Source organism: Chiloscyllium punctatum, chromosome 32 (genome assembly GCF_047496795.1).
Source record: "Chiloscyllium punctatum isolate Juve2018m chromosome 32, sChiPun1.3, whole genome shotgun sequence".
In the NCBI taxonomy this organism is placed as follows: Eukaryota; Metazoa; Chordata; class Chondrichthyes; order Orectolobiformes; family Hemiscylliidae; genus Chiloscyllium; species Chiloscyllium punctatum.
Window position 1 is genome coordinate 41,433,247 of NC_092770.1, and position 10,304 is coordinate 41,443,550.

The 10,304-nt window shown below is 35.5% G+C and overlaps 1 protein-coding gene across 2 annotated transcripts in view; it reads left to right on the top strand.

Annotated features, from left to right (window-relative positions):
• Positions 1 to 9,898, top strand: part of dennd11 (DENN domain containing 11) — a 29,555-nt gene extending 19,657 nt beyond the window's left edge. Inside the window, exons 6-9 of one of the 2 annotated variants that reach the window (XM_072552162.1) lie at positions 586 to 714; positions 1,066 to 1,216; positions 3,232 to 3,300; positions 3,959 to 9,898. In XM_072552162.1, coding sequence (XP_072408263.1) covers positions 586 to 714; positions 1,066 to 1,216; positions 3,232 to 3,300; positions 3,959 to 4,154 — 545 coding nt within the window. In that variant the 3' untranslated portion in view covers positions 4,155 to 9,898. The remainder of the gene's footprint in view (positions 1 to 585; positions 715 to 1,065; positions 1,217 to 3,231; positions 3,301 to 3,958) is intronic. The other variant, XM_072552163.1, reaches the window with a different exon arrangement.
• The last annotated feature ends 406 nt before the right edge of the window (positions 9,899 to 10,304 follow it).

Sequence of the window (10,304 nt, forward strand, 5' to 3'; positions counted from 1 at the left end):
GATTCCCACCTCGGGCAACTGTCTGTGTGGAGTTTGCACATTCTCCCTGTGTCTGCATAGTTTCTTCTGAGTGCTCCGGTTTCCTCCCACAGTCCAAAAATGTGCAGGTCAGTTGAATTGGCCATGCTAAATTGCCCATAGTGTTAGGTTCATTAGTCAGGGATAAATGTAGGGTACGGGAGTGAGTCTAGGTGGGTTACTGTTTGGACGGTTGGTGTAGACTTGTTGGGCCAAAAGGTCTGTTTCCATACCGTAGGGAATCTAATGCTTTTGCTTCTGAAGATAAGTAATGTATGCAATATTGCAGAGAACCAAAATGGGTTATTCCTTGATCTTGATTATCAATGCAGTAGCTAAATTTGACTTGAAGTTATTTAGACAAGAATGGTTAGATCTTGTGTGATCGTAAGAATCTAACACTGGTAAGGATTTTGAAATTAGTTTCCATCTTTCTTTGTTAGTTGAATCTCCACATTCCACTGACCCTTTTGTTATCTAGGTAAGAAATCTAGCCCTCTCTCACCCTACTCAGCACATCACTACATTCATTATCTCTCTCTCTTCCCCCATTTTTTTCTATTCTAGTTTACTGTTGTTGCTGTCTGGCCAATGTTTCGCTGCCTGGAATCAGAGGAGTGCCTGAAACCAAGCCTTACTTCTACATCAGTGTAGCAGATATTGAAACTCTGGAGACGGAAGTATCTTATGTGGCATGTAAGTATATAAAACATTCTGAAATTGCCTTCAAACGTAAATCTCTTTGAAGGCCTAACAGAGGGCAGCATCCCAGCATTTTGGTTCTGTTTGACTGTAAAATCTCAGCATGTTTATAAAAGTTTTACAAAATTTAAGGAGTAATTCTTAAATTGCTGGAAAAAATACATTTTTCTTGTGCTCATCAAGATAATTCATAAGGACATCAATTCATGTGGAAAACCCCTTGTCTCCTTTTTTCAGCAATATTCAAGTTCTGCACTACTTAAGGACTAATTGTATAAATGCCAGTTGGGTTTCCATGAATGTGATCTTGAGATCTTAATTACAAATTGCATTCCATGTTTTAAGGCACAACAGAAAAGATTTTTGAAGAAAAAAAAGATCTGTATGATGTTTACGTTGATAACCAAAATGTGAAAGCAGACCGTGAGCACCTGCAGCAACTACTTAAAATAAACAGTGCAGATAAGGACAAGTATCGTAAGCTCAATGACCAGAGGTAAGCAAAATCCCTTTTCTTTTCCCCTCAGTTTTCCTCTCCCTTTTCCTCTTTTACTTAAAAATGATGTACTGGTTAATTAACACTCTGTCCTATTACTTCAGGATATTCGAAGAATTGAGTCCAAAGATATGCAGTATAGGTGAATTGGCCATGCTAAATTACCTAGAATGTCCAGGGGTATGTAGGCTAGGCGAACTAGCTGTGAAAAATGCAGGTTTACAGGGTAGGGGAATGGGTCTGGGTGGGTATAGACTCAATGGGTTGAATGGCCTGCTGCCATACTGTAGGGATTCTGAGTGAGGATAGATACTCCTGACTATTGTATAATTTAGGCAGGCAATGGATGGCTTGTGCTTTTGCCTTGTGAATACTTTTATTGCCCTCGCTCTGCAGAGGGAACTGTGTATAGCATTATGTTTATATTTGCATGTGCAATGAAGTTGTTCTGTATTTAATATTGCTTAGAAGGTTTAAATTTTGAAGGCTTGTCGGAAATGGAATGCATTTCAAGTATTGTGGACAATCAGGGAGAAGCTTCTTCAAAAGAGTTCATTGAAGGTTCACTGTGGACGTTGAAGATATTTTTTTAACAAGGCTTCTCGGAAGTTTCATAATTACTGATCACTGTTTGCTTTACTGTAGACCATACTGGAGCTTGTTTGTTAATTGTGACTAGTTTGAAGTGGTTTTATCTGATTCTTTTGGGAGAAGCCAACTATGAACAAGTTGCCCAGCTGATCTTTCCCATTTCTCAAAGAAAACTCTTTACATTAGTTTGGAATACAACCTATTTCTGAAAGAATGATTAAAAGAATATCTGGAAGATGCTATTTCCTGAGCAAGCTGTAACCATGAGATCTTAGAGACAGCCATTCATGTCTATATGTGCCAAAGCATAAGAGCAAACGATGCCACAAAATCGTAATCTTTATCTTTTTGACTACAAGAATAACTTCTTGGCCAGAATTATTGTTTTGTTTTCATATAGCCATTCTTTACAGAGAAATCACTTTTCCTCTGTTTCTGAAGCATATTTGTTCATATTTGCATGTGTCATTTGGGGATGTTTGTTGGTGAAAATACCTCTGTTGCTGACTATGTAAGTTCATCAATTATTGTATCTTTATTGGGTAAATTTTGATGAAATAATAAACCCATAATTGTTTAAGAAACCTGGTTGATGGATCTTTTTAAATTTAAATCCTGATATATGAACAGAGAACTCTGGGTTCAGCTACATAGTTATTTGGAAGTTGTGTCACAGGTAGACAGGGTGGTAAAGAGATGTTTGCTATGCTTGCCTTCATTGGTCAGACCATTGAGTATGGGTGTTGGGATGTCAACTTGCGGTTGTATGGGACACTGGGGAGTCCACATTTGGAGTATGTGTACTGTTCTGGTTACCCTGCTATAGGAGGGATATTATTAAATTGTAGAAGGTGCAGAAAAGATTTGCAAGGATGTTAGTGGGACTGGAGGGTTTGAGTTTTAGAGAAAGGCTGAAGAGGCTGGGACTTCTTTCACTGCAGCATAGGAGGTTGTGAGGGGTGATCTTTTGAGGTTTATAAAATGGTGAGGGGCTGAGATCAGGTGAATAGCAAAAGTCTTTTCCCGAGGAGTTCAAAGCTAGCAGGGATATTTTTCAGGTGAGAGAGGAAAGATTTAAAAAGGACCTGAGGGGCACCTTTTTCACAGAGTGAGTGTATGGAATGAACTGGTACAGTTCAGACGTTTAAAAGATATTTGGTCAGGTACATAAATAGGAAAGGTTGAGAGGGATATGGACCAAATGCAGGTAAATGGGACTGCTTTAATTTGGGAAACTTAGTCTGCATGGATGAATTGGATTGAAGGGTCTGTTTCCGTGTTGTATGACCTATGAGGTATTTAATTGGTCATCTTGGTAACAGAGAAAATAATTTTGTAGCCCAACATATGAGCAGTCAGACTAGAGCCATAGTACATTCCTCCAGTCCTGCTTTTAACACATGACATGTAAATCTTTTCAACAGGCAAATGCTACTTTATTCTCAGGAGGTGGGGGGAGACTGCAGTACCAATGAGGAAGACCTGTTCATTCTGTAAGTAACTAACAGTGCAGACTTGTTGGGAAAGAGAGGAAAAAGGCAATATTAAGACCCAAGTCTGTTCAGGTGGACAAAACCCTAGCTCCGATGAATTCTAATGAACCATGTTAGTCAATTTTATTTGAAGTCTAGTATCAGTCCGTTTCAACCATAAATTGAAATAAATTTACCGGTAGAAAAAACTTATTTGATAATGCAAAATTGGATTCCAGGTGTCTAATTTTCCTTAAGTTATCACAAAGAATTGAAAGAATCTAAATATATAGTTATGAATGGCGAGTTATGTCTAATTATGTTCCAGTTCAGAATTAATTGCTAAGCAAGGTTGTCAGGTAAATTAAAATGCATAGATCACGGAGCGATCAAGAAGAAATGCTGTGAAATACAGAAATTAGAGAAAGTTTGTAAACTTCTAATTCATTCTTGTCTTCCTGATCGCTAATGAAGAGTGATTTGCTTAGTCTAGATCTGTGATTTTTTAAATGATTCTCATGTTGACATTGGAAAGGCTCTAATTGGAGCATTTGTCTGTATACTAAGTTGGGAGCCATACTGTTTCTGTGAACATCATGTCTTCTTGCAATTACCACTCTTCATGCATTAAAGCTGTTTGACTCGTCAACTAGCTAATGTTGCCCCACTTCTCTTGCAGGTTTTTCATGGAACAGAACAATCGAATCTTCCAGATGTTGCTGGAGGTTTCAGCATGCCAAGATAAAACACTGACAGCTGACCATGTGAGGAGTATGGGGCTGGATCCCCAGGGGGATCGCATCTTCCTGATGGACTTGCTTGAAGTTTATGGCATTGATGTAATGTTGGTTATCGACAATCCTTGTTGCCCATGATCCAAGTGAACTTTGACTAACAAACTGCTATATGAACTGGGAAGGACCAAGACAGGAGGTTTGAATGGATGCATAGAGTTTGAAAAAAATTAATTAAAACCAAGTGCACTTGTATCATGACTTGCCACAATCTCTTGAGTTGTGCCCAGGTCAGTTCATGGGTCACTTGTTCTCCTGCCTCTTCAGTTATCTATGTATTTAAAGATTTTTGGAGAACTAATGGGAGAAATTAACGGTTTAACTGGAAGAAAAACACATTTGAAGGAAATTTTATTTATTTGTAGTTTTTGATTTTTCCTTTGACTTTTTTGCCATTTGCGAATGTGTTGTACAACTAGCAGCTGTGAATTAGCACATATGCATGAATGCATTCATATGAATTTATTTCTAGTACATCAGAGACTCCATACTACACCACTGTGAAATGTAGTGAGCCTTCCCTGTTTATCAGGTTTCAACTAAAATTGCATTCTTCTTTTCAGCAAGTCCTCAGTTTGATTTTCTTTAGCTGCTCTGCTTAATGGCTTGCAATAACCCATTCACTTTTAAACTTGGGATTTTGTTTCCTAGAACAGGCATTGAAAATTGTCCCTTTGCACAACCTTTAAGACTTATTGGCTGTGATAGATGACTTTGATGTTCCACATGAAAACAAATTTAATCACTTAACTATATAATCCCATTACAATGTACCATTATTAATTTGAAATGGAAGGAATGAAAGGAAGTTTCTGATCCGGAATAGTTCTCTCTGGTGACAGAACCATCTGCAAACTCATGTTAAACACAAATTCAGTGATTGTTTTCTATGTTTGACTGCATCTTACATCTTGCTGTTAAACAGCAGCTACAAGGGAAAGTTAGAGCCTATTAATGGAGTGATCACTATTTTAAGTGAGAAAAGGTTTCTTCAGTGCTACCTGTAAGGCAGTTGCATGGAATAGTTTGCATGCTTTTCATGAAGCCTTTGCATCGTAAGCTGTTTGCTCAGGATGAGACATGGTATTGCTGTACTTCAAACTGTCACCTTCATCTTTATTTTGAATTCTTTGAAATGTTTATGCTGCTTTTGGTAATCATTTAACGAGCAGAAAAAATAACATTAAATTTCAAATACATTTGAAAAAATAAATTTTAAATGGTACTTAGAATGTACAAAATGGAAGGACTAAGTAAAGTTTGAAGAAAGCTATGGAGTAAGAAAGGAAAATGATAACGATTGTTAAAATAGTTGCAGAAATGTTGAAACTTAGATTAAAAGAAAATGCAGTGTGAAGGGATGGTGGAGGTACAAAATAAGTATGCATCTCTTTTTCTGTGTTTTTGTATGAATGAGAGGGTAAGATGAGGCTGCTGAGCTATTGGAGGGAACAAGGGATTGCTAAGAAAAGTTGGTGAAACTTAACAATAAATCAGTTACAGACCTGTTTGGCTAGCATTAAATGTTGACCAGTTTTGAAAGTTGGACATGCATACTCATCTAGAAGTATGACAGATGTGCTCAAAATTGAGGGCTTTGATGTAGAAAAATGTCGCAAGCTATTTCAGCTGTTTGGTGAATCTGTAGCTCGAAGATATCAAATTAGGCTGATCAAAAAGAATGAGGTTAGTTTTTGGGGATACACTCTAATTGTGTTTTAGTATGTAAAAATCCAAATTGAATCTTAAACAGAGAAATGAATAAATGTTTTAAAGGACAATTGGATGGAATACAATGAATGGTTTAGAGATTACAGGGCTGATTTGGAGTGATTTCTTTGTTCTGTAAAAATTGAAGTTTAATATACAGATTGAATAGTTATGTACCTGCAGGGTATACTCTCATTCTTTAAAAGTGCTGTATGATAATAAAGAATACAGAAAGAAGGCTTTTCAACTTCAAATAATTATCTAATTTCTTTATCTTGTATTCACTCGCAAATGTGTAATTTAGGTTGCTTCAAAAGATTATCGCAATGTAGAGAATGGAATATTTTATCACAAGTGACTCTTTGTGTAACTGAGAGATTTCTTTTTCCATTCTGGAGATGATTGAGTTTAAGCTGCCCTAATATGTATCAGGCTGTCAAAACAATTCACTTACGCAAAACCTTCTCGGTTTTCAAACCTCTCTCGGGATTCAAGGGATTTTAAAATTTTCCAGTCAACTCAGATTCTCAATCTTTCAAGCCTGTTGTAGTCAATATTGTTTCATTTACTTCAACAATTTTAATGGATTTTCACCAAAGTTTACTGTAGCTCTAATATTTTAATGGGAATGTTCAGAACTCTACTAAAGTCTAAAGTTTGCTTTGTCAAATAACGCATCATGTTTAAAATTTATATTACTTTGTTTAAACCCCTTTGTGGTATTTTTCTAAGAGCACTTGCACAATAAATAATAGGTTATGCCTCACAAATCACTTGGAACTCTTGAAGTGGTTCTTGATTTATTGGACACGAATTGAGGTACAGATTTTTTTTGTTAAATTTAAAGGACTGTTAAAACTCATGAAATTAATGATGGGCTAAATAGTGTTGTTGAAAATTATCAATAAATTTAAAATCTCCTTTGAAGAAGATAGGATGGCATTCTGGCAATTCCAGCAGCAGCGCAGAGCTACAATCCACAAAGGATCATAAGCATTTCTGTCCATTAGGTAGAATCAGTGGTTTGTGTAGCATTGAGGATAACCACACTCCAAGCGTGGAGGAAGGTGTTCCAGCCCTTGTGCTATTGGTGTTATTCTACACCATACCCTAGCTAATTGAACTTGTCAGTCACAATATGACAATTAAATTTCACATTTGGCCAAAGTAAATGCCATTACTGACTAATCAAAGGGAATTATTCAAATGCCTCTAACAAATTGAAAAATGGGGTAATGAAGGTCACTGACCTAATGGCAGTAAAGTAATGCATAGTGGAACGTGGAAACTGTCTACTCAGTAAATGCCCATTAGTAAATTGAGAGATTTCTGTGTGTTTATTGACCTTACTTCAATTAGCCAATCAATATTAAATTCATCATCGGAGCTCCAAGTATAGGAAGAGTCTCAAGGACATTTAAATTGTTAAGGTCATAGCAAAAATATTGTTAGTTTCAATGCTCCATCTTTCAGGAATTAATCCTTTTTGTTTGCATGTTGGGAATATTGGCGCTTCATTACATATACAATTAAATTGTCACACTTGCCACTGACTTGAAAATTCAAATCTAGAATTTTATATGAAATGATAAACTTTTAATATATTACCACAGGTGCTGTAGTATGGAGTATCTGGTGCATTTTCTCACCAATCACTTGAAGGCAAGACTTGTGTTTTTTGTCTAATTTAAATTTTAGAAATGATCTAATTATCCAATAACTTCATGTCTTTAAAAAGTAAGATTCCGTTTCAGATGTTGAGAGACCAAGATTAGGTTTTATTTTTGAATCTGTGGGCATCAATAATCTGTAAATTTCCATTCCATTGTAGATCCTTCTAATGGTGACTTACACTCAATGCCTTTTTGTCAGTAACAGTAATTGGGAAGGGGGTAACATTTATTATTGGAATGAAGAGTATTTTTAATGCTGGATTGATTTTTAATAGTACATTGATTTTATAGGAGCTGCACTTTGCCTTCCTTGAGTTTGGAGCCTATACTCCATCATGTAGCTCATCCAAGTGATCATTTTTGTTTACATTTGTGGTCCACCCATTAGTTTTCAGTTTGTGTGTATTGAAGTACTAGTTTTCAAAAAGTATATGGTTACTGTGTGTGTGCATTTGCAAACATTTTGTCATTGAGGATGGATATTAAGTTTTCCTATCCTTCCCTACCAGCTGGGGTTGGGAGTTTTTTTTTCCTTTGCCATATTGTTAATTTAATATTGCGAGATATATTTAAGCTGAGTACATGCTAGAGCTACACCAACCTACTTGTGTTTATTAATACCATTGCTGAATTAACATCTATCACAACTTATTTCATCTATTCAGTTATATTTTTGAGCATTGGTGTGTTTTTCTTTTGGTTTAGCTGTATTTAAGGATATCTTTGACACCTGGCTAAATCTCCTGGTACTACCAACATGAATAACATTTCTGGCAGTGAACCATTTAATTCTTTTTTTCCTTTACATTAATATTTATTAATGTTAAAAGGGTGCAGTTAAGCAGCAATAACCAACTTCTATTAAAAAGAATAATGACCAAATTGATGGAAGTGTGATTACAACTAAAATATTCTTATTGTAGTTCATGTTTAGTCTGCACTGATAAGTGTTGATGCTGTCTATAAAATCCAAACCAACGCTGCTGTTGTATGTCCAAGTATTTAACATGTAACCAGACTTTGTAGTCTTTTGTATGTATTGCCTGGTGTCTCTCAACTGTACACTCTGAATATTCAAAGTTGCATGGACATGAGGTAAATGGTAATTTTACAAAACATGATCTCTCAATCTGAGTATTGCATTTGTGTACATTCTATGACTGTTTTAAAGCATCACCTCTTAATTTTTAAAACTGATTTTGAAGTATTTTGTTCATGGTTATAAAACAGTCATCTTGGATAGTAAATTATCTATTTTAACAGCATTTAATGGGTTTTTTTTCACTTTATTGCACTGGTGTGACATGAATCACCTTATTTGATGTATCCAGCCATAGAGAATCCACAAAACTGGTGAATCAGTCTCAGATATTACTGCACGATGATCACCTTTTAGAACCATTTTAACTAAAGTGCTATTGAAATCCAATCATTTCCAAACATGAAAAGGAATATGTCAGCATCCATGCCTAAGAAGTTGATCCTATTGAATGGAAAAGCAGGCTTGAGGGACTGAATGACTCACTCCTTTTCCTATTAAGGACTATTTTTGCTTTCATTATTACTTTGACATTTTTAGTTTGAAAGAGGTTTGATAGAAAACTTCAAATTTAGGAAACTAAGTCCAGTAAATAATTTAATGACTTTTTTGCATTTAGACCAAACCCCCTAGCATTCAGATTGTATTTGATTTTATACTGATACCTTGAAATTGTTCTCCCTCCTTTAATGTAGAAGCTGAAAGCCTGTAGCTAATGTCTGAAAAGGTAAGTGACTTTGTCCTTAGGTATTGGTTGGGTCAGTAATATGACAGTGGTAGTTTTGTTTTGTTTTAGTTTGGAAAATTTTGGGAAAATGGTTGATCTTTTTTCACTGCCTCCACTTTTTGATACACTTGTGATAGTTTCATAAAAGCAAATGGCTGTAGCCTGCTCAGTTTTTGAAATTTTCGTTCTCTAATAAGGTGCAGCAGGATTAGTTTACATTGATGTTAATCAATATGGTATAAGGAGAGTGATGAGAAATCTATACTGCCCCTGCCAGTAGTCTGTTGGGATTTTGGTGGAAACCAAGTCTCTCGACTAATGAAGTTATGAAATTTTGTCTTGTTTTGAAAGTTGAAGATTTTAGATTCAAAGTTCATATTGTTATGCCTGAGATTAAGAAATACTTTGGTTACAGAGAGAGCCTTAAATATTGTGTAAGGCGCTATGAAATTTATCTGTATTTCATTATTAGGATAAGAAGAACGTAGAATGCAAAATTTGGATTTAAAAAAAAATACCTGCTGTTGAAATTACTAAAAGGGACTTTTTTTTAATAAAAGCTATATGTGAAGAGATGTAAATTTCTCAATGTCTTCTGTGGATAATTTTGTACTCTGTAAATCTGGATAGATGATGTGCCTAATATATTTTCTAATTAAAAGTTATCTGTAGTAAATCTTGTTTTTGTATCAGATATGATCTGTTGTCAGTGCTACTCACTAGTGAGCCACATCATGCACCTGTAAAAAGAGTATCTCTTTTAAGTTAGCCTGTTTACAATGCACTGCACTTATAACATTGTATTCAAACTTTTTGCAGCTTGTTGTATTAAAGAAAATGCATCAACGCTATGTTAGAAACAGATGATGAAGGTGGCTGGAATGATTTGTGAAGATTATAAAACCAAACTTGAAGATTTATTAGACGGCTTCAGCAATTTTTATAAAGTTCATTGTGACCTTGTGTACAAGGTATAGAGAAAAATCTGTTCTTGTTCCTGTATTCAGCATTGTCAAGCCGTACAGATAAATAAGGTTCATGTGAATCCTTAACATTGCTAGAGTTTAACTCATTTGGAGATA